This window comes from Eptatretus burgeri, chromosome 15 (genome assembly GCF_056783735.1).
Source record: "Eptatretus burgeri isolate ZD-2024b chromosome 15, Ebu_testis_v1, whole genome shotgun sequence".
In the NCBI taxonomy this organism is placed as follows: domain Eukaryota; kingdom Metazoa; phylum Chordata; class Myxini; order Myxiniformes; family Myxinidae; genus Eptatretus; species Eptatretus burgeri.
The window spans coordinates 12,934,820-12,960,349 of NC_140975.1; the positions used below are offsets into that span (position 1 = coordinate 12,934,820).

Here is a 25,530-nt window from a genome sequence, read left to right on the forward strand (position 1 = left end):
TGTGTGTGAGTCTGTGTGTGTGAGTCTGTGTGTGTGAGTCTGTGTGTGTGAGTCTGTGTGTGTGAGTCTGTGTGTGTGTGTCTGTGTGTGTGTGTCTGTGTGTGTGTGTCTGTGTGTGTGTGTCTGTGTGTGTGTGTCTGTGTGTGTGTGTCTGTGTGTGTGTGTCTGTGTGTGTGTGTCTGTGTGTGTGTGTCTGTGTGTGTGTGTCTGTGTGTGTGTGTCTGTGTGTGTGTGTCTGTGTGTGTGTGTCTGTGTGTGTGTGTCTGTGTGTGTGTGTCTGTGTGTGGGTGTCTGTGTGTGTGTGTCTGTGTGTGTGTGTGTCTGTGTGTGTGTGTGTGTGTGTGTGTGTCTGTGTGTGTGTGTCTGTGTGTGTGTGTCTGTGTGTGTGTGTCTGTGTGTGTGTGTCTGTGTGTGTGTGTCTGTGTGTGTGTGTCTGTGTGTGTGTGTCTGTGTGTGTGTGTCTGTGTGTGTGTGTCTGTGTGTGTGTGTCTGTGTGTGTGTGTCTGTGTGTGTGTGTCTGTGTGTGTGTGTCTGTGTGTGTGTGTCTGTGTGTGTGTGTCTGTGTGTGTGTGTCTGTGTGTGTGTGTCTGTGTGTGTGTGTCTGTGTGTGTGTGTCTGTGTGTGTGTGTCTGTGTGTGTGTGTCTGTGTGTGTGTGTCTGTGTGTGTGTGTCTGTGTGTGTGTGTCTGGGTGTGTGTGTCTGTGGGTGTGTGTCTGTGTGTGTGTGTCTGGGGGTGCGCGTCTGTGTGTGTGTGTCTGTGTCCGTGTGTCTGTGTGTGTGTGTCTGTGTGTGTGTGTCTGTGTGTGTGTGTCTGTGTGTGTGTGTCTGTGTGTGTGTGTCTGTGTGTGTGTGTCTGTGTGTGTGTGTCTGTGTGTGTGTGTCTGTGTGTGTGTGTCTGTGTGTGTGTGTCTGTGTGTGTGTGTCTGTGTGTGTGTGTCTGTGTGTGTGTGTCTGTGTGTGTGTGTCTGTGTGTGTGTGTGTGTCTGTGTGTGTGTGTGTGTGTGTGTGTGTCTGTGTGTGTGTGTGTGTCTGTGTGTGTGTGTCTGTGTGTGTGTGTCTGTGTGTGTGTGTCTGTGTGTGTGTGTCTGTGTGTGTCTGTGTGAGTCTGTGGGTGTCTGTGTGAGTCTGTGGGTGTCTGTGGGTGTCTCTGTGTGAGTCTGTGTGTCTGTATGAGTCTGTGGGTGTCTGTGTGAGTCTGTGTGTGTCTGTGTGTGTCTGTGTCTGTGTCTGTGTCTGTGTCTGTGTCTGTGTCTGTGTCTGTGTCTGTGTCTGTGTCTGTGTCTGTGTCTGTCTGTGTCTGTGTCTGTGTCTGTGTCTGTGTCTGTCTGTGTCTGTGTCTGTGTCTGTGTCTGTGTGTGTCTGTGTGTGTCTGTGTGTGTCTGTGTGTGTCTGTGTGTGTCTGTGTGTGTCTGTGTCTGTGTCTGTGTGTGTCTGTGTGTGTCTGTGTGTGTCTGTGTGTGTCTGTGTCTGTGTCTGTGTCTGTGTCTGTGTCTGTGTCTGTGTCTGTGTCTGTGTCTGTGTGTGTGTGTGTGTGTGTGTGTGTGTGTGTGTGTGTTGATGGTGCCTGTCCTAGTCCAAGTTAAGATTGTTGAAGTTACAATGGGATAAGTCTGCTCTGTCTGATTTTGTAAGATTGCTTGTCTTTTGTCACATCCCACGCTGTGCATTAAAAATAAACCCAATTCACTGTGCCACATACTTTTCCTCACCATTGTAAAACAAATGCTTTGTTTAGAAATGTTCCCAGATTGTTTTTGTCTTTTCTTCCATTGGTCCAGCATGGTTCACATGCTAGTTTAGCCGGGACGTTATTCCCCAACGATCTGTTTCCTAGCTGTCCCGGTACATGCTTGGCAGTCCCGCTCAGCTGCATCTGATCTGGTAAAGTGATCCGGTTTGAGCAAGTGTGTACCGAGGATGTGTCTCCTTGTTATTAGATCACGTGACCTTTCGGTAAACGGTATCACACAGAGGACCCGAAGTGACATGATCGAGTTATTGGCGTTCACGGTCAATTTGTGACCCGCGGCGTCACAAAGTTATTCATGTGCGATGGTCTGCGATTCCGGAGAGTCTGGTGGGAACCCGAGGTAGCTCACCCTTCGTGGTCTTCGCCCCCAACCCCGGGTCCACAACAATATTGTTTTTTGGCCCCATCTCTCAATGGTGAAGAATCACTTTAAAAATTAAAAAATTCTCCTATCGGGATCTCTATCTTCACCGAAATCGAATAAATGAGTCCTTGTTATACACATAACCTGCAAACCAAGTTTCGTCTGAATCCGTCCACAACTTTTTGACGACACACACACACACACACACACACACACACACACACACACACACACACACACACCTCTCCTCTGTTATGGCGAGCATCGCCCCGGATTATGTCTCACACCGTAAAAACACATAATTCGCAAAGAACAACCATCCACCTGCTACTCAGACGATTGTTCCTGCTAATGCAAACTGTTCAACCAGAATGCACGTGATGTGATCAGCAGGTAAATCGAAACATGTGGAGTGTGACGAGCACGCCCCCGATCTCCAATGAACATAGTCCTACACCAAAGCGTCACCTCCAACCCAGAGGCCTTGGCTTGGTGACTCTGTCAAACATAAGGATTACCTGGTCAACACCAGTTAAACATCAAACGGAGCCTCCTATCTGGATTTGGGGCTTATTTACCCTCATCAGGACGGCATACTGATAAATATCTAACCAATGATGTAGGACTTTGTCCAATAGGGATCAGGGAAGTGCTCGTCTTACTCCCCATGTTTCGATATACTCAGCATTGGCTCGCTCTCTCTGTGACTGTCAATCTATCTTTGTTCCTTATACACGGCCACTTCTCTTAAGTGACCAACTCCAAACTTGGGGTAGAAATACAACATTTTGTGTGCCGGGGGGGGGGGGGGGGTGGGGTAACACCAGCTATGTGGCTGCGACCTCACGCAAATGCGTGGGTGCGTAAATTCTCTGTAAATGTGTACTGTATAGCACCACCTGGTGGTGGTGGTGGCAGAGAGTATTAAGGTTTCCTTTTTTACCTGGGCACCACTGAGGTTAAAGCACTTTTTGCACAAATAAATTTGTCCTTTCTTACTCCCCCCCCCCCCCGAAAAAAAAAGGGGCCTGTCAAAGTGTTCGAGACATTTCTAGTGGGAAGGGACAAGATAAACAGGGAGCAAAGTGGGATGTGAGGATGGAGAGGGGGTGTGGTGGGAGGGTTTAAAGCACTCTTTGCATGGGTAAATTTTTCTTCCTTTCCTTCTTCTCACCAACATTTTTTTGGCAAATATGACAACTAACTAGTCCGTCAATGAATCGATAGATAAGCTCTGCTAGTCTCGCTATATAGCGGTTTAGCCCGATCTCTCAATGTTGCAGAATGACCGGATCTTCACCAAAACTGAATCAATTCGTCCTTGTTACACACCCGTGTCCACCAAGTTTTCTTGAATCCGTCCACAACTTTTTGAGATATCCTGCACACAAACAGACGGGGTGAAAATGTAACCTCACCCACCTTCGGTGGCGGAGGTAATAGGTCTGGTCGTTTCATGGAATGACAGCTTTTCAGATAAGTACTGAAGTATATAAACCAACATCAAGCCAACTGACATGTTGGTGATTTAAGTCTTCACGGATTGGGAAGTGAACAGGAGCAGAGTCAATGCCTGTGGAGAGAGCCTCATATATGGAGTCATCGGATCTTGGGGTGGGGTTAGTATAATGTTACGGAGGGAAACACAAAGTCAAATGTACTCCATAGGGTTGGGGGGTGACCAGTGAGGGGTGTGACTTGCGGGAAAGGGAGGAACGAACATACACGGCAACACTCCAACCAGTGCAGGAATTGAGCCTGAACTGCTAGTGAATATTCATTCGCAGATGAAGGGCACTTGCGAACCCAAACATTATTATATTAAAGGAAGCATTACCCGTCCCCCCTTAACCACATGTTACCATGCCCCCCCCCCGACCACTCCCATTAGATCACGTTTTACCCACTGCATTTTACCCTGCTTACAACACCTCTCTACCCCCTTTACATGACAACTTTCTTTCCGAACAGCACAGTGTTTCACCCTTGCATTACACTTCACTCCCATTACATTACCCCCCCACCTCTCCTCTACCCCATTACCCCCCTCCTCCCTTCTTTGGACCGCACAAAACCTCGCAGATATTTATGCATGCAAAGTTACAAATGAGGTGCATTTTCGAACTTTGGCCATAGCCGAACAGCCGAGCTCAAAACAATTTAATACAGAGGAAGAAAGTTAATAAAACAGCAAACTTGCTCGGAAAGATATGGCACGGCAATCGGATATCAACTCACACCACGAACAGAAGCTTAACTCAATATCAAACTTTTTAATGATCAAATTCACACCAACAGCATACCAAAAAAAAATAAAAAGAGAGAGAGAGAAAAAAAGGTATCTATTTCATAAAAGCATTTTTTTTGCCCATTACAGTTAATCTCACAAACTAAAATAGCATCCTTAGCAAATGCGATGTGACGAGACCAAACAGACGGCGTATGCAGCACACATTCCAACATGGCCACGACGCGCTGCTCCGGCGCATGCTCCCATACCCGACCTGACCTTCCAAGCTTCGCATCGCTCACTTTTAGTTAAATGATGTTCAACATTGTCACTAAAAAAGCGGTTTGACACTTCCGTGATTAAGAATTTTTCAGCATGGCCACAGAGGGCAGACAACGGAGGTTAAAACAGGTCTTAAAATTAATTAACGGCCAAATACCCAAAGAAACACCCCTGAACTTGTTCATTAGTCAAATTTTACAAAAGTAATCAACAAATACATTCCACGTTTGAAGAAACCAGGCATACAATTTACATCAGAACCATGTCGATCCTTCCACATCGACAGGCTTCCATCTTAACATGATTAATTTAAAACAACACAAACGCGGAGTGGATGTCCAGTCTTCATGACAGCCACCTTCCCACCCCTCCACCCTCTCCTAAAAGCAATCATAACCACTATAATAAAAGTATTAGACATTCTAAGTGAGATTTATACATCCAGCTTTTGGACAGATGCTGTACCATACAAACAACAAAAAAACCTAGTCTCCCAGCATCATGGTGTACCCATGAAATGGTCCTGGGTTTCCACATGGCAACTCTGGAGAGCAGACTTTGCTTCACGGACTCCAATCATGGCAGATTCCTTCAGCAAGCATCAATGTCCAGAACAGGTAATCCCGATCTTGCTGCGGTTCTTCATACGGCGAGTCGCTCACGAGTCTCCAGGTTTAACGAAGAATCAATTTCGGAGTTGTCACCCTCCTGGAGAGATGTGATCGCATCCTTCACAGCATGGTAGATTATATTCTTAATCTGTACACAGCAACGTAGAGACGGGGAAAGTCGATAAATGGTGCAGGTTTTAAACAAAATACACCACATCCGTTCCAGGAGATCATCATTTGAAAATGGTCGAATTTGTTTTATTTTTGAGAAATATGTGGTGACTTCAATTGTCACCATGCTAATTTGCTGGGTGTTGGTACCTCTCTCACCAGCCATGGCACTTGTGCGACTCTGTGAATCTGACTCGATCTGTGGACTTTCCAACTCGGACTTTACCCAATGTAAAATCTTCCTTCCTGGATATGATGATGACCAACTTCCCCACCAATGTATCTTTCTCATCCTTTGCCTCAATTGGCTCTTCTGATCATGTGCTTGTCAAGGTCAACATATCTGGCCTTTCTCAGAGAACAGCCTCTGTGCCAGCAAGTCTGGTAGTTCACTCAAGGAAACTGGCAGGGACTGCAAGCAGCCATCACACTTCAGAACTAGTCTCCTATGTCCACCACCGCTAAGATTCATTCAGCCTGGGAATTCTTCCACAGAAACCTGCTCTCGTTTATGCACAGATCCATCCCATCTGGTCTTCAGTTATCTTACCCATCCTCCCACTCTTGGTACTCTGCAAGTTGTTTTAAAATAACTGCCTCACCACAGGATTCATTTTCCTCCTAGAAGGTAAATCCAACTGAAGACAACCGCAAATCATTCCACAAAGCCCCCCAACAAGTATGTGTGCTCTCAGGAGAGCTAGAAATTAACATCGGTCCAATGTCAAGAAAGAGTTTTCAAACATGTCTCCCTCCTCAAAAACCTGGTGGTGCCTTGTCAAGTGCCTCTTGTTTTTGCTCCTTTCCATCCTTCCCTCACTTCAAAGGGCACCACAGCCGAATCCACTCGTGAGAAGGCCAATGGCTCAATTCTGTGTTTGCTTCAAAATCTTGTGTCCCCCAACCCCCGTCTCTCTCTACCCACCCTTGCCAGTCATACTCAACCCTTCCCAACCTGCAGCTTGTCCTCGTGGTTGGTATGCGTGGCTGAGAGACGGCGAAACTCGTGCGTCAGGCGGAAACAGTTGGTGACGTGCTCTGGTGAGACAAAGTCCTCGGCCACCTTGACGCAGCTGTGCAAGTTGTGCACCTACAGGGAGTGCAGCAATCACAGAAATGCAGAAATCACAAGACAAAGGCGTTTAATGATGTAGACCCTTGCCAGAGTATTTATCTAGATGACACCTTTCATACAAGTATATTTAGTTAAGGACAAAAACACCCTAAAGAACAGGTGTGGCTAACTTGGACATAATCCACATTTTCAAGGTACAAACTAAAATTGTGGTTAAATTAAACAACTTCGTTTCAATGTTCCTAATGCCACCTGGTGCACTTCATTAAAATAGATATGCATGCAAACTCACACATAGATTAACACACAGTGTGATCGCAATAGCCTTCAAGCTCTTTGGGGAACAGACAAGGCTGATAAAAATGTTAACGTTAAAATAAACAACTTTTAATGTACCTGGGTTGTTATATTAAATATGTGTGCGAATTCACACGAACCGGCACAGACAGGTAGATTACAATAGCCTGTCCCATCCCTTCGGGAATGAGCGAGAGGCTAATTAGAGTGCGAGCCGAGATCCACATTTGCAGGATTCTTGCCAAGTTAATTTTTTTATTTTAGAAAAAAATATTGACACCCCAAGAGGACGACTTCGTACTTCGCTCCACCTGGCAATCTAAAAATAGTTTTAAGATGCTGAAGCCACAAATTAATTATCGTGGTGTTAATTGTAACCACTATACTGTATGACAAGCGAAGGGTCCATTTACATGTGTATGATTTTTTTTTTGAGTACAGTGTACCGTCCAAACGTAAACGCGGAACACACAAACGGAAGTACAAATTTTGAAATCAGTGATGGATGGCTTGTCCCAAGTGTTGGTGAGGACACTTGACTACTGTCCCAGAGGTTGTGGATTCAAATTCAGCTGAAGGCAGCAGTATTAAGCATTTGGAGTTCAGGAGAAGTGCCATATCACGAATGGATTGTCAGGGAAAAAAAACAAACAAACCCAGCTGACTCATCAATGACCTTGATGGTGGGATAATCTGCTTACCCCATAGGGTCTGATCTACATGTGATCGCTAGTGTTGTGTTGCTTACCCCTTCTCATCCGAAGAAGGCCATCAACACGGAGCATGCAAACTACTTTGTCGATTTGTTTACAGTGCAGAAGCTGCTCCCCAGACAGAAAGCACACTCAAATATAGGAAGCAATGTAATCCATATCAAGGAACCTCCAAAGAAGACCAAGTCCACAGTCCAGGCAAGAAATTGTAATTTGTTCAGGGTACTGGCAACCTACTCTTTGCGAAGGACACCGTGGGATTTTTAACTTCAACTAACTGATGCCGGCAGATGGGATGCCGAGTCTGACATCCATCTGAGGGACACCGATACCTTGCTCTACCTGTACAACACCAAGATGACATTTTCTAGCTGTGTCAAGATTCAATCCCAGGCTAAACAGCTCAGAAGCAAGTGCGCACACCTACAGGCTGTCCTGTCAGCCCCATGATGCTCGTAAACTCACTGCGGTTCACTTTTATTCTGTTCCCTTGTTACAACAGGAGGTCATTCTAAATGATTATGGGTTTGACCGTTTTCCTATGCTTCCAACAAAAAAAAAAAAATACAGTAACGAAAATGGACTCTGAGGGGGTTAACTCGTTGATTACTTTCATAATTTGCATGTTTGAAGTTGATGTGTTTTAAACCCCAATTTAGGCCTGCCAGATTTTGTGTTTACTGGAAGCCTCATCTCCATCCTTTTTGATTTCTTCAATGTTAAATGTGCTCGTTTTTCATTTATTTGATTAATACAGGTTTTCCACTTTCTCCTTGCCGGCCTCATGACCACCAGCTCTCAAGCCGAATGGAGCATTTGTTCTCTTCCAGCGGGCCAATCAACGATGTGCTCAAGCCAGGTGGCCAATGAGCGCCCTTGATGATGTTAGGCGAGGGATGGCTTTGAACCGGTTTTTGGGTGAGAAAGAGGTGAGCGGGGACCTCTGCAAGACCGAAAAGCATGTGCGTTTTCTCTCACCCTTCCGACGGAAGTTAACAGCAGGACTCCCCAACCGGGCATCACCATGGGTTATTTGGGAAACACCAGTTAAAGGAGTTGTCCACACAGAACTTCAGTGTTTTTCTCTGCAACCGCTTGTCAGATTGAGACAAAATTTTCACCATAAGAGAAACTACTCATGTAGAGCGTTTCATTGATAATTATGATGTCATAGGTAATGTGGTGTGGCAGTCATGTTGGAAAAACAGAAAAACTTTGGACCTCTGCATCTCTGAAACCGCACCAAAGAAAAAATGGAAACTTGGCACATGGCAAGTACTCCTCCTGAAGAATGTGATTTTTATGACGTCAAAGGTCCCTTTGTTATGACCTCATAATTGCATATGTAGAACACTACATCTGATCAGTACGAAAACTTTTGAGGGTCATCTTGGGATAAAATGGTCCACAGAAAAAAAAAATTGACGACATTATTGGTCATGTGATTTGGTAACCATATTATTTAAAATAAAATAAAATAAAAAAACACTTCAAAAGTCTTCCTCTATGAAGTGGCTCGACAGATCGCGCTGAAACGTTACACGTATGACATCATAGATCACATCGTTTGGCAGCCATATTGGATTTAACCTAAAACCTATTTTTAAAAATCTTCTCCAGAACGAATGGACAGATCGAGGGGAAACTTCACACAAATGTTCCCCAGGCCTTGGGGCCACCAGGGTGGGTATTCATGAATAATTGATGTCACGTGGTTTGGCAACCATATTGGAATTGAGCAAAAATCTTTAAAAAATAATTCTCTTGAACCACTGAATCAATCGATGTAAAAATTCACAATCATGATCGAGTAGTGATGGGGAACAAATATTTTATATTTCAACCTGATCGGATGCATGGTCTGGCAGAAAGAATGACGTAATTTTATCTATTTATTTTGAATAAGGCTCACTTGGCTGTGCCTGGATGGGTTTGAAGGTAGAGGAGTAGCAGCTGAAATGTGAATCCTATCCAGGTTGCTTCTGATGACTTCATCTTTGTTTGGGTTCCTTCTGAGAACTCCAATACAGGACTGTACATATTTGGTCTTGCATTTGATTTGAATTTAATCCCATTCTGAATCAAATTGGATAATAATAATAAACATCATGGGTCAGGGTCAGGTGTCCAATCAAAGTAGGGTTTTATCAAAGCGGGATGTTTTGGTACCCAGTCATCACTGCCAGCAGTTATTCAGTGGCAGTTATAGTTATGTCTAATTACTTATGAAACACACCAGTACACAAACATCACACAAAACAAGTCCTGGCGAGGGTCTGCAATCTCTGATTGCTCTTTTTCTTGTTGCTTTAAAAATGTTTTTCTCTGTAACCGCTTGTCCGATCGATGCCAAAAAAAAAAAACTTTAAAGACATGAGGGGTACCCCATGGAGAATAATTTAATGAAAACTCTGACATCAGTCACATGGTATGGCAGCCATATTGGATTAAAGGAAAAAAGTTGGACATCTTTTTCTTCGAAACCACTCAACAAAATATATATATTTTTAACTTGGCAAATGTCATCAATTCCACATGGGGTATACAGGTTGATAACGATGACATCATCAGTGAAGTGGTATTCCAACCATAATTGGTTGAATCAAATTCCTTGTCTGAAAAATCTGAAACTTCATATATCTGATCTAAGACCCGATGGGAGTGAGGAATTAAACTTATGACATCATCGGTCAAGTGGTCTGGTGACAATATTGGATTGAACATGGAAAAATAAATAAATAAATAAATAAATAAAAAACTCTCTCCAGAACCGCTTAGCAGATTGATATGAAACTTCATACATACGATTGATGGCCTGGGGAATAGTTTGAATTTTTTTTCTTCATATTTACCTTCATTGATATAATTTTGCCTTAATGTGCACAAAAGTGGTTGCTAAATATCCAAATAATCAATCAATAACGCTATGGATAATGGCAACATATGTGACACAATAGAGTGCATGTATGATATGGGATATGGGCCATAATAGTAGCATGTTCAGTTAACGATGGTGTTTTTGGTGAGAATGAGCACACAATGTGAGAATGCACTCTACGAGTGCAGTTATAATTGATAAGCGTGATGAATTTTCCAATTGAGATGGCTTGTTAATTTCTATTATTGTTGTTTTTTGTGCTTCCTGCCATTGTTTTATCCCTCCATTTTAGTAAACTTTAGATTTAACCTTTCACTCCCGCAGTTGTGCGAATCGTCCCTCTCTGTGCGCAAATAAATCAGAAGCGACCACACGTGAGTAGTCTTCTAGGCATGTGCAAGAAAAAAAAATCATTGTGCATATTCTCTGAAAGGCAGAGCAGTCTCCAATGAACATTACCAATGGGAAAGTGCACCTTAGGTTGTTTTTTTTAGGTATACCACCAATGCGGAGGAGTTGGGAGGAGGTGATACATCGCATGCCAGCCAGCTATTGACGTGCACCTGTTTTCCAAATAATCTCTGTGCTCCGAATTCAATAAATCAACTGCAATGCGAAGGGGTTGCGATGTCACCATCGCCAACAAACCTGGTGTGGCGCCCCAGCCGGGATAAAAACTGCATCTCCCAAGCATTGCACGATGGCCCAGCCAGTGACGCCGTACTCCTCGCGAAGTCGCCGACGAAGAGTCGCATGCAAATACCAAGCCTGGTCATGAATTGGGTCATGGTCAGATGCAAAACCTTGTCCAGTCTCTGAACATACCTGCTAACAACAGGCACGTACAGTCGAGTGATTCGAGGTGAGGATTAATTAATGCAATGATAAAATTGAGATGTCTCTCCAGAGCATCACCTCAAACTTCTTCCTCAAAGGAAACAAAACAAAATTAAGTCAACTTTTGGCACGTGCAGCTCATCACATGGAGTATACACAACTGCATCACCTTGCGGAGCAACATACGGATCTTTTCGGCATCACGCGCAGAGTAGATGTGCCACAGAGCACCAGGCACATCTCCGTCCTCCCGCACGCGCCTTAGCGTCGCCTCATCGATTTCAGAATCCACCATGTCCATCATGACCTCTGTAAAAGACAGCTGGGGGGTCTAACTGGGATGACACCATGAAAGCAATGGCATTACACCAGAAATTAATATACAAGGATAACATGCACTTTCATCCTGTAATGATGAGTAACAACAATGTTAATAAAATAAAAAGTGCAGATTAAAAAGTCTCTGGACTTGATTTGACATCACTCCAAACCAATATATGGTTGTAAATAAGCTTCCACAGAGCCGTTATTTGTGAATACTCGTGGGCACCCCTGCCCTCCGGGTGGGAGTAGCCTTCTCGGCCCATCTTCAGTGGGAAGTGCTGTGGCACATTCTTCGAAGTGCACCAAGATAAAGGAATACGATTTGCAATACCAGCTACCACCAAAAGTGGTGCTATTTTCCCCACAAGTCAATTTTGGAGTTTTTCTGACATCCACGCTTGGTCCATTATAGTAAGATTGCCTTTGTCCTCATACAGTGCAGGAGAAGGGTGTCGATATAGCAAGGTATGCTCTAAGCACAGCGGCCTACTGCAAAGCTTCATCACAAAAAAATAAATAAACGAGTACGAGTAATACCTAGTACAAGGATTTGTTTTCAGAATTGGCATAGTTTACCCACCATCAAAACACTCTCCCCTCTGGCAGGGGTCACTATTTTCAGCACTTGCACTATTCCACCTGTACAGGTGAAAATCGTAAGTGGTCTTCCTATTCTTCCGGCGGGGGCACAAAAGTCAGTGTGGTTGGGCATAAATTGATGGAACTGGAGAGTTCATAGAAAACGTTAACCCACACAGTGTTCAAGTATATAATTCAATTGAAATAAAATAACGATTTAAAGGTCACCTGAAAAAAAATTACGGAAGTTTAGCGCCATAGGTGCAACCTTATACACCGATTTATTTAACATGTCAAAGTACAGGGAGTCTCCGATTTATGAATGTCTGACTTACGAACCAACTTCCATAAGGTATTTTTTATCAGTTTTTTTATATATTTTTTAAAGTCCGAGATATGAATGTTCGCTCAAAGGTATGAATCGATTGTGGGTGGATCAACTCGGGACTCAGTGGTTTGGCGGAGCACAACTCTTTCTTCCACGAGATGTAAAGAGTCTGAGTCACACAGTCTACAGTATCCCATACACTGTACTGTACTGCTCGCATTCATAGTGCCGTGTATTTTACCGTGACAATGAACACTAATCCTGGCTGATAAATGTTGAAGTGATGTTCCTGAAACAAAGAAATGCAGAACCTTAAAAGTGGAAACGAAACTGGACGTTATAAAACAATCTGATAAAGGTGAAAGTCCCTCCCAAATTGGTCGTTCATTAGACCATCGGAACAATTATAAAGGACAAGATGAGAATTTTACAACATATAAAAGAGTAATGTGCCCATGAAGTCAACAATAATACCAAAACCATGGAGGTTTGTTATTGCCAAGATGGAAGATTGCTTGAAGTATTATGAACTTTAATCTATTGCAAATTTACAATGTTTCAGCCTAATTACATGCTGTATTATGTGTTAAATAGGTTTTCTTGACTTGGTTGGAGAAATGAACCACCATTTATTATCGGCCATGGGAAATTGAGTTCCGACTTACGAACAACCGACTTAAGGAACGATTGTTCGGAACACAACTCGTTTGCAAGTCAAGGACTCCCTGCACTGCAAAACTGTTTTGTGGAAGTGATAAGAAGGCGATTTGTGTTCTACAGTGTTCAAGTAAATAATTAAATTAAAATCAAATAAAGATTGTACAAGGTCATATTTAAAAAAAATATATATATATATTAATTGCGGAAGTTTACCGCCATCGACAGTGGTTTTTACACCACCCGTTCCGTTAAATTAGTTATTCATGCCTGCTGTTTGTGTCCTTTAATGTTCTTAAAAACTAAGTTTCTTGTTTGGAATGATTTTCCATTTAGTTTGACTGCCATGCAGGTAGAGTTAAAAAAATAAAAATAATAAAAGGGGGGGGGGTAAAAATAATAAAAATAAAAATAAAAATAAAAATAAAAATAAATCGCACTGGTGTCCGAAGGAAGTGGTTCAGTTTGAAAATTAAACACAAGAAAAATTCAGAAAGGTTCTTTTTCTGTCATTTTTGATGAACGGATGGAAGGACATAATCAGATATTGAAGCACGTTCACTGTATTAAAAAAAATAAAAATCACTCCTCTGCACATGCGCAATCGTGACAAATTCAGAGACAAAGTACTGCGAAACAACAGGTTCGCTTTCTGATGCATATTCAAAATTAAACATTCAATTGAAATCAAATTATTCTTCGATCATAAACTTACACTTGTGGGTGGACAGACAGAAGTGAACCAATTGCTTAACCCCACTTTTCACTTCGCCGACACGAGGTAATTACAGCACGAAGCATCACCGTGTTCTCACCTGCCTCCAAATCATAGTCACTCCCTTTGGGTACTCCTACGTACACCATGACATTAACGGCATCAGACACGTCCAGGTGGAGGTTGGTCGTTGCAAAGTCGCGATCTTGTTTTAGAGGCAAACCTAAACAAAAAGAACCGCAAAATCTGCCAATGAAATGTTAAAATAAAAGCAATAATATTCCACTGCGTACACCGACATTCCACAAAACACACTGGAGGTCAGAGAGATTACTGTACTTAGTAAAAAAAACAGTAAGAGATTCGAGTCCTGTTATCAGGAACAGTCATTTTATTTAACTTTGCCATAAAAAGTGACAACAAAATGCAGAATTAGGAGTGGAGGGACGGGGGGGGGGGTGTTGTAGCTAAATACCTCAATGTTATACTGTACTTGTACATAATTAATGTGAAGAGATGTCATTTTTGGTTGGGGGAAGGGGGTTGCGGTGGAACCCCAGTATAACAATTTTTTTAGTACAACGACCAGTGCAAGGATTAAAGTGGTTGGTTTTAACCAATTTAACGAGACTTCGGTAAATGGAGAAAGCCACTGTCAAGTGTAATGCTCCTCGCTCTTTGCTTCTCCCATCTTTGGAACCTCTCCTCCTCCCATCACCTCAACTACTTTGTTTCTCACTTCTCCAGTGGATGAAACAACCTTCCAGATGCTGTTCTTTCCTACTCTTCCCTCCAGGGAAAGCAGGTAGTGCACCCTGAGCCATGATCTTTATTACCCCCATTGCCCCTTTTTACAACAGCTGTTCGGGGGGGTTGTTAGGAAACAGCAGTTTCTAACCGTTCTGTTAGAAGGAATCCAACCCTATTACTTGCTCGTTTCAGTGTTTTCTCCCTTCTTCTCCCTTTCCTTTCCTGTTTGTTTATTCCCTTGCTGGTTGCAACCAATTGTTGCACCACACTCCCACTATCAATTTAATGAGCCTCACTCATACACTGAAGGGGACTAAAAAAACGTTTTCATTAAATGAATTAATTAAAAAGTTACACTGGGGGTGCAAGGTGACGTACCATAAGCATTGTACATCTTAGGCCCGAGGTCAGGCGGTACAAATGAGCTTGGGAGCCTCGAGGCGAGGTTAAGTCGCCCATCCCTCTTTGTGTACTCTGGTAGAGGTAGTGCCATGCACAGGTCACGGAAGCGATCGGGCATCATGTCACAAAAATCCTCTCCTGGTGGCCAGTCCTTCAGCTTCAAAATCATCGGGGAGTTGTCTTCTCGTGAAGGCAGCCGTTCTGTTAGAAATAAACAAAGCCCTTTGGCATGACATTTGAGTTTTTACAGCTTGTGGGCAGCAATGAGATCCCGCAAAACCCATAAGGGGTATATCAAAATGTTCGCACTTCTCTAAACTAAAAATAATAAAAATAAAAATAAAATAATACACCCGAGCGGGTTTGGCGGTCAGCTCGGATACAAAACTTGATGCAACCGAGTGTTAATTAACCTTAGCGACTACGGAAAGTGAAAACAGAATTCAAATTGAATTTAAAATAAATACGTGAGGGCCACTCGAAGCAAAAATCTCCATATTCTAGGAATCATTCCCAACATAATTACACAATTTTCAAAACCGCGTTTATGGCCGTGAAATAAATACTCCATTTATTTCATTTGTATAATGAAATAAATGTGTATGCATTTAATTAGTTAGTATGCATTTAATTAGTGTATGCATTTAATGGCTGTATCCAGGACAGAGCTGGACCCAAACTAAAAAGGACCCCCGGGCCATCGAGAAGCTCAATCACTCCCTGCCTGCACGTCTTCGTGGCGTCAAGTGACCAGCCAGCTCGCCGTCGGATGAAATGCCCGAACAAAATCTTAAAACGTCCGTTTTTCACCGGAATTCTCAGATACTTGTTGAGAACATCCCCAAACCATCTAAAATATAAACATTAATCTCACAGACGCTAAGAATAAGCAGTCCCTCATGACAAGTTACGAGGTGAAGCAGTGAACGGAAAGCATGTGATATCCCTTCCAGAGTCTCACGGTTATTTGAATTGAATATATTTTCCTCTTGAAAAGTGTTTCTGAGCAGATTTGAACAAAATAATCTTCATTAAACGTGTAACTACACTAGAAGGTCCCATAAGTGAAAACAGAAATCAACTCGAACTTACGACATCCTTGTTATATGGCATGGAAATGGATGGAAGCCCATGGAAGCTTCCCCTCGCTGCAATGCATTCCATACAGACCGAGGATATAAACATTCAATTTTCACAAAACTTGATGCAACTGAGTGTTAATCAACCTTAGCGACAATGAAAAGTGAAAACAGAATTTAAATTGAACTTAAAATAACCGAGTGAAGCCGTGTTGAAGCCAGCGGACCTCGAGTTGCCAAATAAACAGGGCCAGACGACAGAAGTAATGAGAAACTAGTTGGTCGAATTAAATCTTCTTAATAATCCCTATGAAACCCAATGTGCATTATAGCCGTCCTATGCTTCCTTATAGGCCATTCGACCAATCGGTCATTTTGCACTTGATGACCCTGTAACCTTGACCCTGAGGTGAAAATGCGAAAAAGGGCTCAGACGATCTATAGAGAGCAACTAGTGTTATCATCATGTCAAGTTAGAACTCAATTGGCCGAGACATCTTGGAGGAGATAGAAAAATAAAAATTGTTGACAGACAGACAGACGGATCTGAGGACATCGAACGGTTATATTAGGTCAGTGAGCTCACCTAAAAAAGGAAAAATAATAAATTACTGGTAAAAGTGTGCAAGTAGCTTACGTTCGATATCCTCAAAGCCAGCCCAGAAATCGTGCATCTTCATGCTGGAGAGCACCGCACCAGAGCGACAGTTCACTAGGTCAGCCTCACCTTCACCAAACTCTTTCCCGAAACCACTCGGTGTCCAGAGCTCGGGCGTCAGCAATGTATGCGCACCAGAGACAAGGACAGGCTGTGCACACAAGGCTCCAATAAATTAAACGGCTTAATGCATCAACATATCTCGTATCAAAATCAAAGACGTTCAATCGGTTCACTATTCCACCGGTTATGAAGCGAGTTGTTCCGATCGATTAGTGGCAGGTTGCTTCGTAAAATCAGAGCTTGCAAAGCAGGATAGTCCCAGCAAGCACTTTACTCTCACACACCTCACAAAAAAACATGGTGCTTCAATTTCCATTTTGCTTTGCATTTCTTCACTTGTTCTTGAAATAACAATGTCAGATAAGGAAGCCAAGACATAATGGTGCATCCTAACAAAACCTGAAATAAAGCAGGCAAATAACAACATCAGCTTGAGAGCACACCTGGCCTAACTTCCAACACTCCCTGAACAGGCGCCAGCTCTGCTGGTGTTTGGGTGTGTGGATGCGTAGTAGGCGTCCGTCGCATAACCACGAATGAGGAGGCAGAGAGGACGTTGGGTCCACCAGAGGGACAAGCAGGCCGATGTTTGGGGATGCGCTTGCAGCCTGGATGTTCTCTTCCTTGATCCTGTCGGGAGCACAACACTGAAGAACCAAAGTAGCAATGGGATTTTGTAATTGTGACAAAATAATTCCGAGGTTTATAACAATAGAATAATGACACTGTGTTGTTATCGTAAAGAACAATTTGAGAGAGTTTAACAGTTGTAGGTTCTTTGTAGCCAAATGATCGATCAAATCCCACCGCACAGGGTCCAAGATACTAACTTTGTCTTTTCTTTGCTGTTTTTGAGAGCAGAAGCGATGATATTGTCCAGGGGGCTCTGCAGATCACATCATCAGATCCATCAGTTTCATGGGCACACAAACAAATCATAATCACACCCATCGATCAGTGTGAACTGCACTTCAATATCAAACAAGCCGAGTCAAGTCAGTTTTATGGTACTGCCTGGTAACATGTAACCCAGTCTTACATGCCGCATGGTCGGGTTGTCGGCGACTAAACTGATACCTCTCACTGGCTTTGCTAGAGGGGAGGGTGACTGACACCCTGTCAGGACAAAAAAAAAACAAAAAACACCTCACAAAGTGCACATGAGCTCCCGACAGCCATCCAGTAAGAAGATGGTGTCTCTTAAAAAACACCCATCTGGATTGTATGGGTTTGTGGCAACTCAGATGGCCAAGAGGTGTTGTGGAACCCTTAATTTGAGGTGGATGAGCGAGTATGAGCCAACGCCAAAAACTACACCCGTGGAGAAAAGGGTGTGCGTACAGTGTCGCTGAAGCCGTGGAAGCATGCTTCTCATACGGTGGACGACACTGCAGTCCAAATCTTCCCCAACCACTTTTGTACCAGTTTCATGGTAAAAGTGGGCACTGATATTTGTTGTCAGTGCTTATTTATTCAAAAAAACCAAAACCCTCACTTGCACATTGCCATCTTAATTTCTCCCCTTCTGCTCTTTTCCTACTTGTTCATTCTCTCACTTCCTGTGTCTGCATGATGCTACTGTCAGTTCATTGTTTTTTTTTGCTTTTTTTACCCTCAGTCATTGTTCCTGCACATTCTTTCTTAACTGTCTACAAACGTTTTCAGAGCAACTAATTCAAAACATTTGCATCAGCAGTTGCACTCAAGGCCTAACAATAATAATAATAAAAAAATATTGTAAACCTAATTGCAAAGAAAACGACAACCAGCACAAAATATCTACAGCAATCAAACTTTGTAAACACAAAACGACTCAACAGTATACCTCGCCAATCTTTTGACAACTGCTCGAAAACACGTCTCGTAAGCTTTCACGTTTGTCTGTAGCGGCACTGAGGCCACTAATCACTCCACCTCCTGGTCCCCACAGGCCCCCGATACCACTTCCCCACAAGGGGGTCAATAGAGGCAGAGAGAATCCAGGAAACACTGCAGTGGGGTTGCAAAAAAGCCCGTCAGTGAGGGGAAAAGCCCACGGTACCTCAAAGTACAGGGAAAATTATAACAAGATAGTATTACATGAGACTCACAGTCAGGTTTGGCATTTGGCGAAACAAGGTCTGCAAACCAATGAGCGGGAGACCCTGGAATTACTGATGCTACAAGTGCCTCGGTCTGACGATCTTCCTCTGCAGTGGAGGCACCGTGTGCGCTGGTGGTTGTAGGTACGTTAGATGCCAAAGTTACTGGAGCGTCACTTGGTTTGGATGAAGGTGGAGCAGATGGCTGTGCCAAATGATTTGTTGACACATCTGACCCAGGTGTTGATATTCCATTGTTGGGGAGGGATGGGGGCTCTAGAGGTAACCGAATGTTGTCAATGGAGGCATTCATAGTTTGGGGCATGTGGGAAGAAGTTATTGGCAGTTGCTTTAATGATAAAGGGATAGGAGGGTTAGGAAGAGGCAGCTGTTGGAGAGAAGATTTTGAAGGGCTGCTCGAAGAGGAGGTAGATGAAGGAAAGCATGATGTAGTTGACAGCAGTGCAGAACTGGGTGATGACAAAAGACCAGAGGTACACGTAGCTAGTGGTTTCTGCTCAGAGGATGATGAAACAGAGATGGATGAAGAGGCCATTGTGATAGTGCTTAAGGAAGGCACAACATTAAATAATGAACTGAAAGGTGAAGATGATGACAAACTGGAGGAAGAAGTTGTCAGAGGTCCAGAAGATGAGGAAGCAGAAGTGATAGATGGGACAGAGGACTGCCTGGTAGATGATGTTGAAGTGAAGGAGGATGAAGGGGAGGGTAGAAGATCAGAGTCAAAGGTGGAAATTGACGAGGATGCTTGTAAGGAGAGGTCTTGAGGGGAAGAGGGTTTAGTTTTGGTGGATTCTGACATGAGAGGTTGAGACATTGATGTTGTGCTCAAGGAGAGAGAAGTGCTGGCCAACGTAGTGGAATTGAAGGCTGAAGATGACTTCTGAACAAGAGAGGCGGTGGAAGAGGCAGGTGCTGAAAAGGAATCTGAGGAACAAGACGGGGATTCCACTACAGAAAGAGAAGGTAATGTGGAAGGACACGGAGAAGCCGCTTCGGATTGTGGCTGTGGTTGTTGTGTGCCCGGTGGAGGATCATGGTGCGAAGACTGCACTGCAGCAGAATGAATCGAGGAGGAAGACTGTGACGATGGTGGCACAGAATGTGATAAAGAAGTTGCCACTGCAGAAATCAATGCAGGTACTGCTGCTGGCCGTGCAGAGCAAGGACAGTTGGCTTTGATGCCCCATCGACGGCGCATTCGATGCAGCAATGTTCCAAGATCAAAGAGAGCTAAGCAAAGAACACACAAGAGAGACAAAGAAGTGTTAAGGAAAAGGAATAACTGTGTTCACTGCTCATTAATGAAGATCAAAACAAATATACAAATCGTACTAACCATTGGCAGGAATTATTTGTGTGGGCATCAGGTTTTCTGGTTCATGGAATTGACCTTTCACACAGCGCACCCACTTCAAGTAAAATCCTGCTTCTGGAGTATTCTCAGGGTTCGTTTGACCTGTCATTAAGAGGGACAATTAAATGGCATCTTTATTTTTTCCTAAGTCATATATTTTACAGAATATACATGCCAAAAAAATCATCAAGCTCATATAAACAACCAACTTATAACTCGTGTAAACCTTTTGAGCATTAAAAGCTAACACAAAGTCTGTGATAATGACATTATGACGTGACACTTGACTTGAGACTTGCCCTCGTAGACTTGTTGACATCTCTGGGTCTAAAGGTCAAAAGGCCTGAAAATGTTGAAATGGGTCTGAAGGTCAAAATTGTCCAAATAAAAGTGTCAAAAGATTCTTAAACGTTGAAGGGATCTTGAGGATGTAATTTAAGGTATGAAGGGTTGGAATTGTCTGAAGGTGTCTAAAGGGTCTTAAATACCTAAAAAGGGTCTGAAAGTCAAAAGGTCTAAAGGTAGAAAGGAGTTCTAGAGTCGAAGAGGATCTAGAGGGTCTTAAGGTTCTCAAGGGTGTAATGGCCAAAGTCTAAAGGGTCTTGGGGTCTAAAAGGTCTTGGAGGTCTTAAGGTATATATGGGTCTAATGTAATCAACACACCTTACGTTCTGTGCAGACAAGACAGATAAAACCAAGGGCGATACCCTATCCTCTGGTGAGAGTAATAAACGATGGAGATCTCAAGTGTTTCATTCAAAATGATTCGATTCACTCAAACTTAAGTCAGTAATTTAAATACGGCCTAAATCACCACTTTGTCCACCATGAGTGCATACAGCAAGGTACACGTGACGATGTCTACTGCAATCCCAACACCCAAACCACGTGAGTATAAAGATTATTGTGGTTAGCCTGCAGCTAACACAATGAAAATGTGCAGTTATGCCATGAAAGGCTCGGCAGAGCGCGATCTCAAGCGGAATTGGGTTGACAATGTAATATGGGTATGAGAGCATGAGACCAAGGCTGGTTTATTATTTTCCTCCTTTGTATCACCCAAATAAAGTTCTGTGAAGGGCAGTACATCAAAAGAAGACTTACTACAGTTGAGCCGAGCTCGCTGAGCAGTGGAGTAGCAGTCTGGGCAAACGCCAAATCCACATTTGGGGCAGACCCAGTGCAAGTTAAACAAAGTCGTCTCACAAGAATCGCACAGTTCTCTCACTCCGGGCACTGCTCTTTTCCACGCTATCTTACCTGGAGAGAGTGAGAATAAAATAAAAATGGCAGAGGCAAGACAAAGTTGAATGGAAATGAGGGGAACGGAAGCAGGGTAATGGCAATGGCTGAGGAGACAATGTGATGTATTACATTTGTTTACCGGGAGTCAAAAATGAGAAATAAAATAAAAAGAAGCTTGATTGCCTGCTCAGAAATAAATGCACAATTCCTCAACAAGATAAAAGTGAGAATATATGATAAGCTTTAGTATTCCCCAATCATCCTTCACCGTCATCCAGGCTAATGACACGAGTGATTTGAGTGGTTACCATTATATCTATAACAAGAAGGAAGATACAGAATTGTGCGACTACATGGAAAACAGCATCCTGGTTGCCATGGCAACCACTTTAGATGACGAACGTATGTCGCGACACACCGTCTCCACAGTCTGTACCTATGTACAAAATATGAAACGTGAAAGTTGAAAACTTTGGGAGTTAGAGTGCAGACAGGAACGGACAAGACAGACAGACGGACGGACGACCGGTATCACATAATACGCCTCGATATATATATATATATATATATATATATATATATATATATATATATATATATATCGGGCATATAATAATAAAAAAGGCAATGTGTGTGTGTGTGTGTGAGTGTGTGTGAGTGTGTGTGAGTGTGTGTGAGTGTGTGTGAGTGTGTGTGAGTGTGTGTGTGTGAGTGTGTGTGAGTGTGTGTGAGTGTGTGTGAGTGTGTGTCAGTGTGTGTGAGTGTGTGTCAGTGTGTGTCAGTGTGTGTCAGTGTGTGTCAGTGTGTGTCAGTGTGTGTCAGTTTGTGGGTGTGTCAGTTTGTGAGTGTGTCAGTTTGTGAGTGTGTCAGTGTTGGGTGTGTCAGTGTGTATGTCTCCTCCATAACTCCAAAACCATAAAACCTCGCAGCCTGAAACTTTGCATGCATACGAAGAAAACTCCGAGGAAGTGCAGGAGTGGAAATTGGGTGTTTGGGTTAATTAAAACACCCCTTTTAAAGATAATTAACGGCCTTATTTAATTATATCCTTTATCAGGTGCATCCTTAGACACCCTCGGACTACTCGCTCACACTCGATGGGGGTCCTAATTCGCCATTTGGTTTGGCCTATTAAAACATGCCTCGATTTGGAAGCACGATCTACTCTCACGGACTAATTAAAGTATATAATCAAAAAATATATGGATTTGAGAATTGGATATGGTGAATGAAAGAAGTGCAGAAATCTGGAGTGAAATCCGAAAATTTAAATAAATTAGCAATTTTTATAACTTAGTGCATTTATTTAAGCAAAGCATTAAACAACTTTTTCTACTGTTCGGACAATAATATTGAGTGAAGAAAAAAAACTTATGGAATGGGCAGAAAGTTTAACTTCATTGAGTGAAACGCCGTGCTTCATAACCTGCTTTTGCAATCTACCCACCCCTTTCTTCTCTCTCCCACCCCTTCTCTTTCTCTCTCATTCACTCACACCCCTTTCTTCTCTCTCCATATCTCTAATATATCTAGTTCTCTCCAACAACAAAATGCATATCTGGAAATTCATCAGAATTCAGGCCACCTTTTCTCCCAAGCATATAATCCTACTGCCTACCAAAGTTCTTGCAAGTATGAATGACAAATAAATATATTTTTTACAATGGATGAATCAACAGAAGGTAACTGCCATGGGAAGCAAGAAGCTAACGTTTCGGGCATTAAATCTTCATCTGAAAAACAACAACGAAATAAATTAAGCCAACTTGGTTTGTACGATCTGAGATAGTTATTGTTTTGATCCAACAAAGGGTCAGCTTTTCCTTTTCACTGTGGTTGGCATACCTCAACATCCGGTTGATTCCGTGCATTGTTCTACTTGCCTGCTGATGCACATAGACAGTCTTAACCAGCAAGACTAGCTCTTCATTCACATTCATTTTACAAGTCCTCGATGGTGAAATTCAAAACTGATAAGTCAGAACAGTGCAAAAGAGTGATGGTGGAACAGCAAAGAACCTTTATAATATGCCTAATAAGCTTTACTCCCAATATAACAATATATATATATATATATATATATATATATATATATATATATATATATATATATATATATATAAATATATATATAAATATATATATGTATATATCTGTATATATATATATATACACATATATACATCACGCACGCACGCACGCACGCACGCACGCACGCACGCACGCACACACACACACACAATTTGAGTGGTATTCTAAGCTTCAGGAGATGTAAGTAATTACTAATGAAAAAGTAAATAAATTGGGTTATACCCATCTGAAACCCTGGCTCATGATGTCAGGAACCCAGGTTCAAATCCATGTACGATATATAGATAGTCTGTCCCATGCCCTTGGAATTCAGGCAAAAACGTACCCTGGTGTCTCCCAATGTCCATATCCTCTGGTTCATTTATGTACCAGCTCCACTATGACCCATAGAATCATGTAAATCAAACATTTGACACATGTAGGGGTAGGTGGTCCGTGACCCAAAATGGCACAACTGTCAGTCACTGTCAAACTATCTGACTCTTACAAAACAATTTCTCTTTTCAGTTTGAAACACAATACAAGGAGAACCACCACCAGTTCTGGCCAAAAGCATAATCATGGCATTTTAGTAATTGCCAAGTAAACAAAAGTAAATAAATAAAACTCACCTCCAGTCACAACAAACTTCCGAGCCTCTTTCTCAGCCATCACGAGCCTACAGAAGTCTCCACCAATGTTAGCCACGATGTATTTCCCTGTGGCCAAGTCAAGGATGTTGGTCCCCTTGTGGCCCTGTGTGTTGCTGCTGATCGGCGTTGCAAGAACCGAAGGGCCCGTGTGATCAAGGCCCCCTTTTGGCACCCAGACGGAAAGTGCAGCAGCGTCTGCATGGTGTGGTGTACAAAAACCATCTATACGAAGAGCACCGTTACGTCCGTAAGATAGCCTAAGAAAAAGACAGAAAAATCATGGAATTGCAAGGCTGAGACAAGGAAGCCCGCAAAGTTTTACCAGAATACAGCAGGGCAGGAATAATATTGGAGAATAGCATGGATAGGGTAGAAATCGTTTTACCGTCTGAAATGCATAAACCGGCAGAAGGCATTGTTTGGCTGAGAATAAGACTCATTCAACGAGCGTCGGTACCGCTGGAGGCGGCATTCACGGCACTTTGGCAGGTGTGGAGCCACAACGAGGCAAGAGGCAGGCTGGAGGAATGCCTCGCCACGGAGGGGTGGCGGCAGTGGTATCGGTGGGGGGAGCGCTTGTGAGCAACATTGAACAAAACCGTCAGCAACAATTTTTTTTTTTTGAAAAGAACAAAAGAAAGGACAAAGAAAACACATTTCCAAAAACAGAATTCATGAAATGTAACTGAAAAAGTTAATTTTTGATGAAAATTTACACACATCACTGGCACAATGTGAAGGGGAACTCACCGATGGCAAGGGTCTGTGGGTGTGCCCATCGCCCCCCAAGAGTACCAGTCATGTGGCACTCATCTTCCTCTTCGGTCTCCTCACCACAAGCATCGAGGCCCTGCTGCCAACGGGGTCGAATTACACTCGCATCACCTGCTGCACTAATCATCGTGCTGGATGCAGACTTAAGATCCAAGTTGATGATCAACTCTTGCATGGAGTCCTCTTCCCTGTTTGCTCCTTCCACCCCTTCTACCTACACAAACAGGAGGAATTGAAGCAAATGGTTTAATGTGAATAATGTACGACCAAGATGAAACCTGGCAAACCACAATGGACAAAACAGGAAAAACAGGATTAACGGTTCACAGAAGAACTGAACCTTTAGTGTGGAAAACACCTGTAAGCTGAAATAAATAAACAAACACTCCTCCCCCACCCCCCCCTCTTTGCCCACCAAATCAGATTTCTTATCCGATTTGGAAAATGTAACTTTAGTAATCGATAAATTAATGCAGTGGATTAATGACAATTTCCCTTTTGGAGGTCCCACCATGACTGGAGGGAGGAGGGGTTTAGTGACAAAAATAAATAAATACTTATAAAAT

General features: G+C 42.9%; 1 protein-coding gene across 2 annotated transcripts in view; it reads right to left on the minus strand.

Moving 5' to 3' along the window:
- Positions 1–4,367: 4,367 nt before the first annotated feature.
- Positions 4,368–25,530, minus strand: part of LOC147011549 (lysine-specific demethylase 3B-like) — a 101,943-nt gene continuing 80,780 nt past the window's right edge. For both annotated transcript variants that reach the window (XM_085857476.1, XM_085857477.1), the window contains 16 exons: positions 24,941–25,178; positions 24,576–24,765; positions 24,170–24,447; positions 21,327–21,482; positions 20,205–20,324; positions 18,854–20,098; positions 18,589–18,752; positions 17,594–17,649; positions 17,207–17,393; positions 16,680–16,851; positions 14,940–15,164; positions 13,912–14,034; positions 11,378–11,517; positions 11,020–11,196; positions 6,364–6,498; positions 4,368–5,385 (listed from right to left, as the gene is read on the minus strand). In XM_085857476.1, the coding sequence (XP_085713602.1) occupies positions 5,269–5,385; positions 6,364–6,498; positions 11,020–11,196; positions 11,378–11,517; positions 13,912–14,034; positions 14,940–15,164; positions 16,680–16,851; positions 17,207–17,393; positions 17,594–17,649; positions 18,589–18,752; positions 18,854–20,098; positions 20,205–20,324; positions 21,327–21,482; positions 24,170–24,447; positions 24,576–24,765; positions 24,941–25,178 (3,723 nt within the window). In that variant the 3' untranslated portion in view covers positions 4,368–5,268. The remainder of the gene's footprint in view (positions 5,386–6,363; positions 6,499–11,019; positions 11,197–11,377; positions 11,518–13,911; positions 14,035–14,939; positions 15,165–16,679; positions 16,852–17,206; positions 17,394–17,593; positions 17,650–18,588; positions 18,753–18,853; positions 20,099–20,204; positions 20,325–21,326; positions 21,483–24,169; positions 24,448–24,575; positions 24,766–24,940; positions 25,179–25,530) is intronic.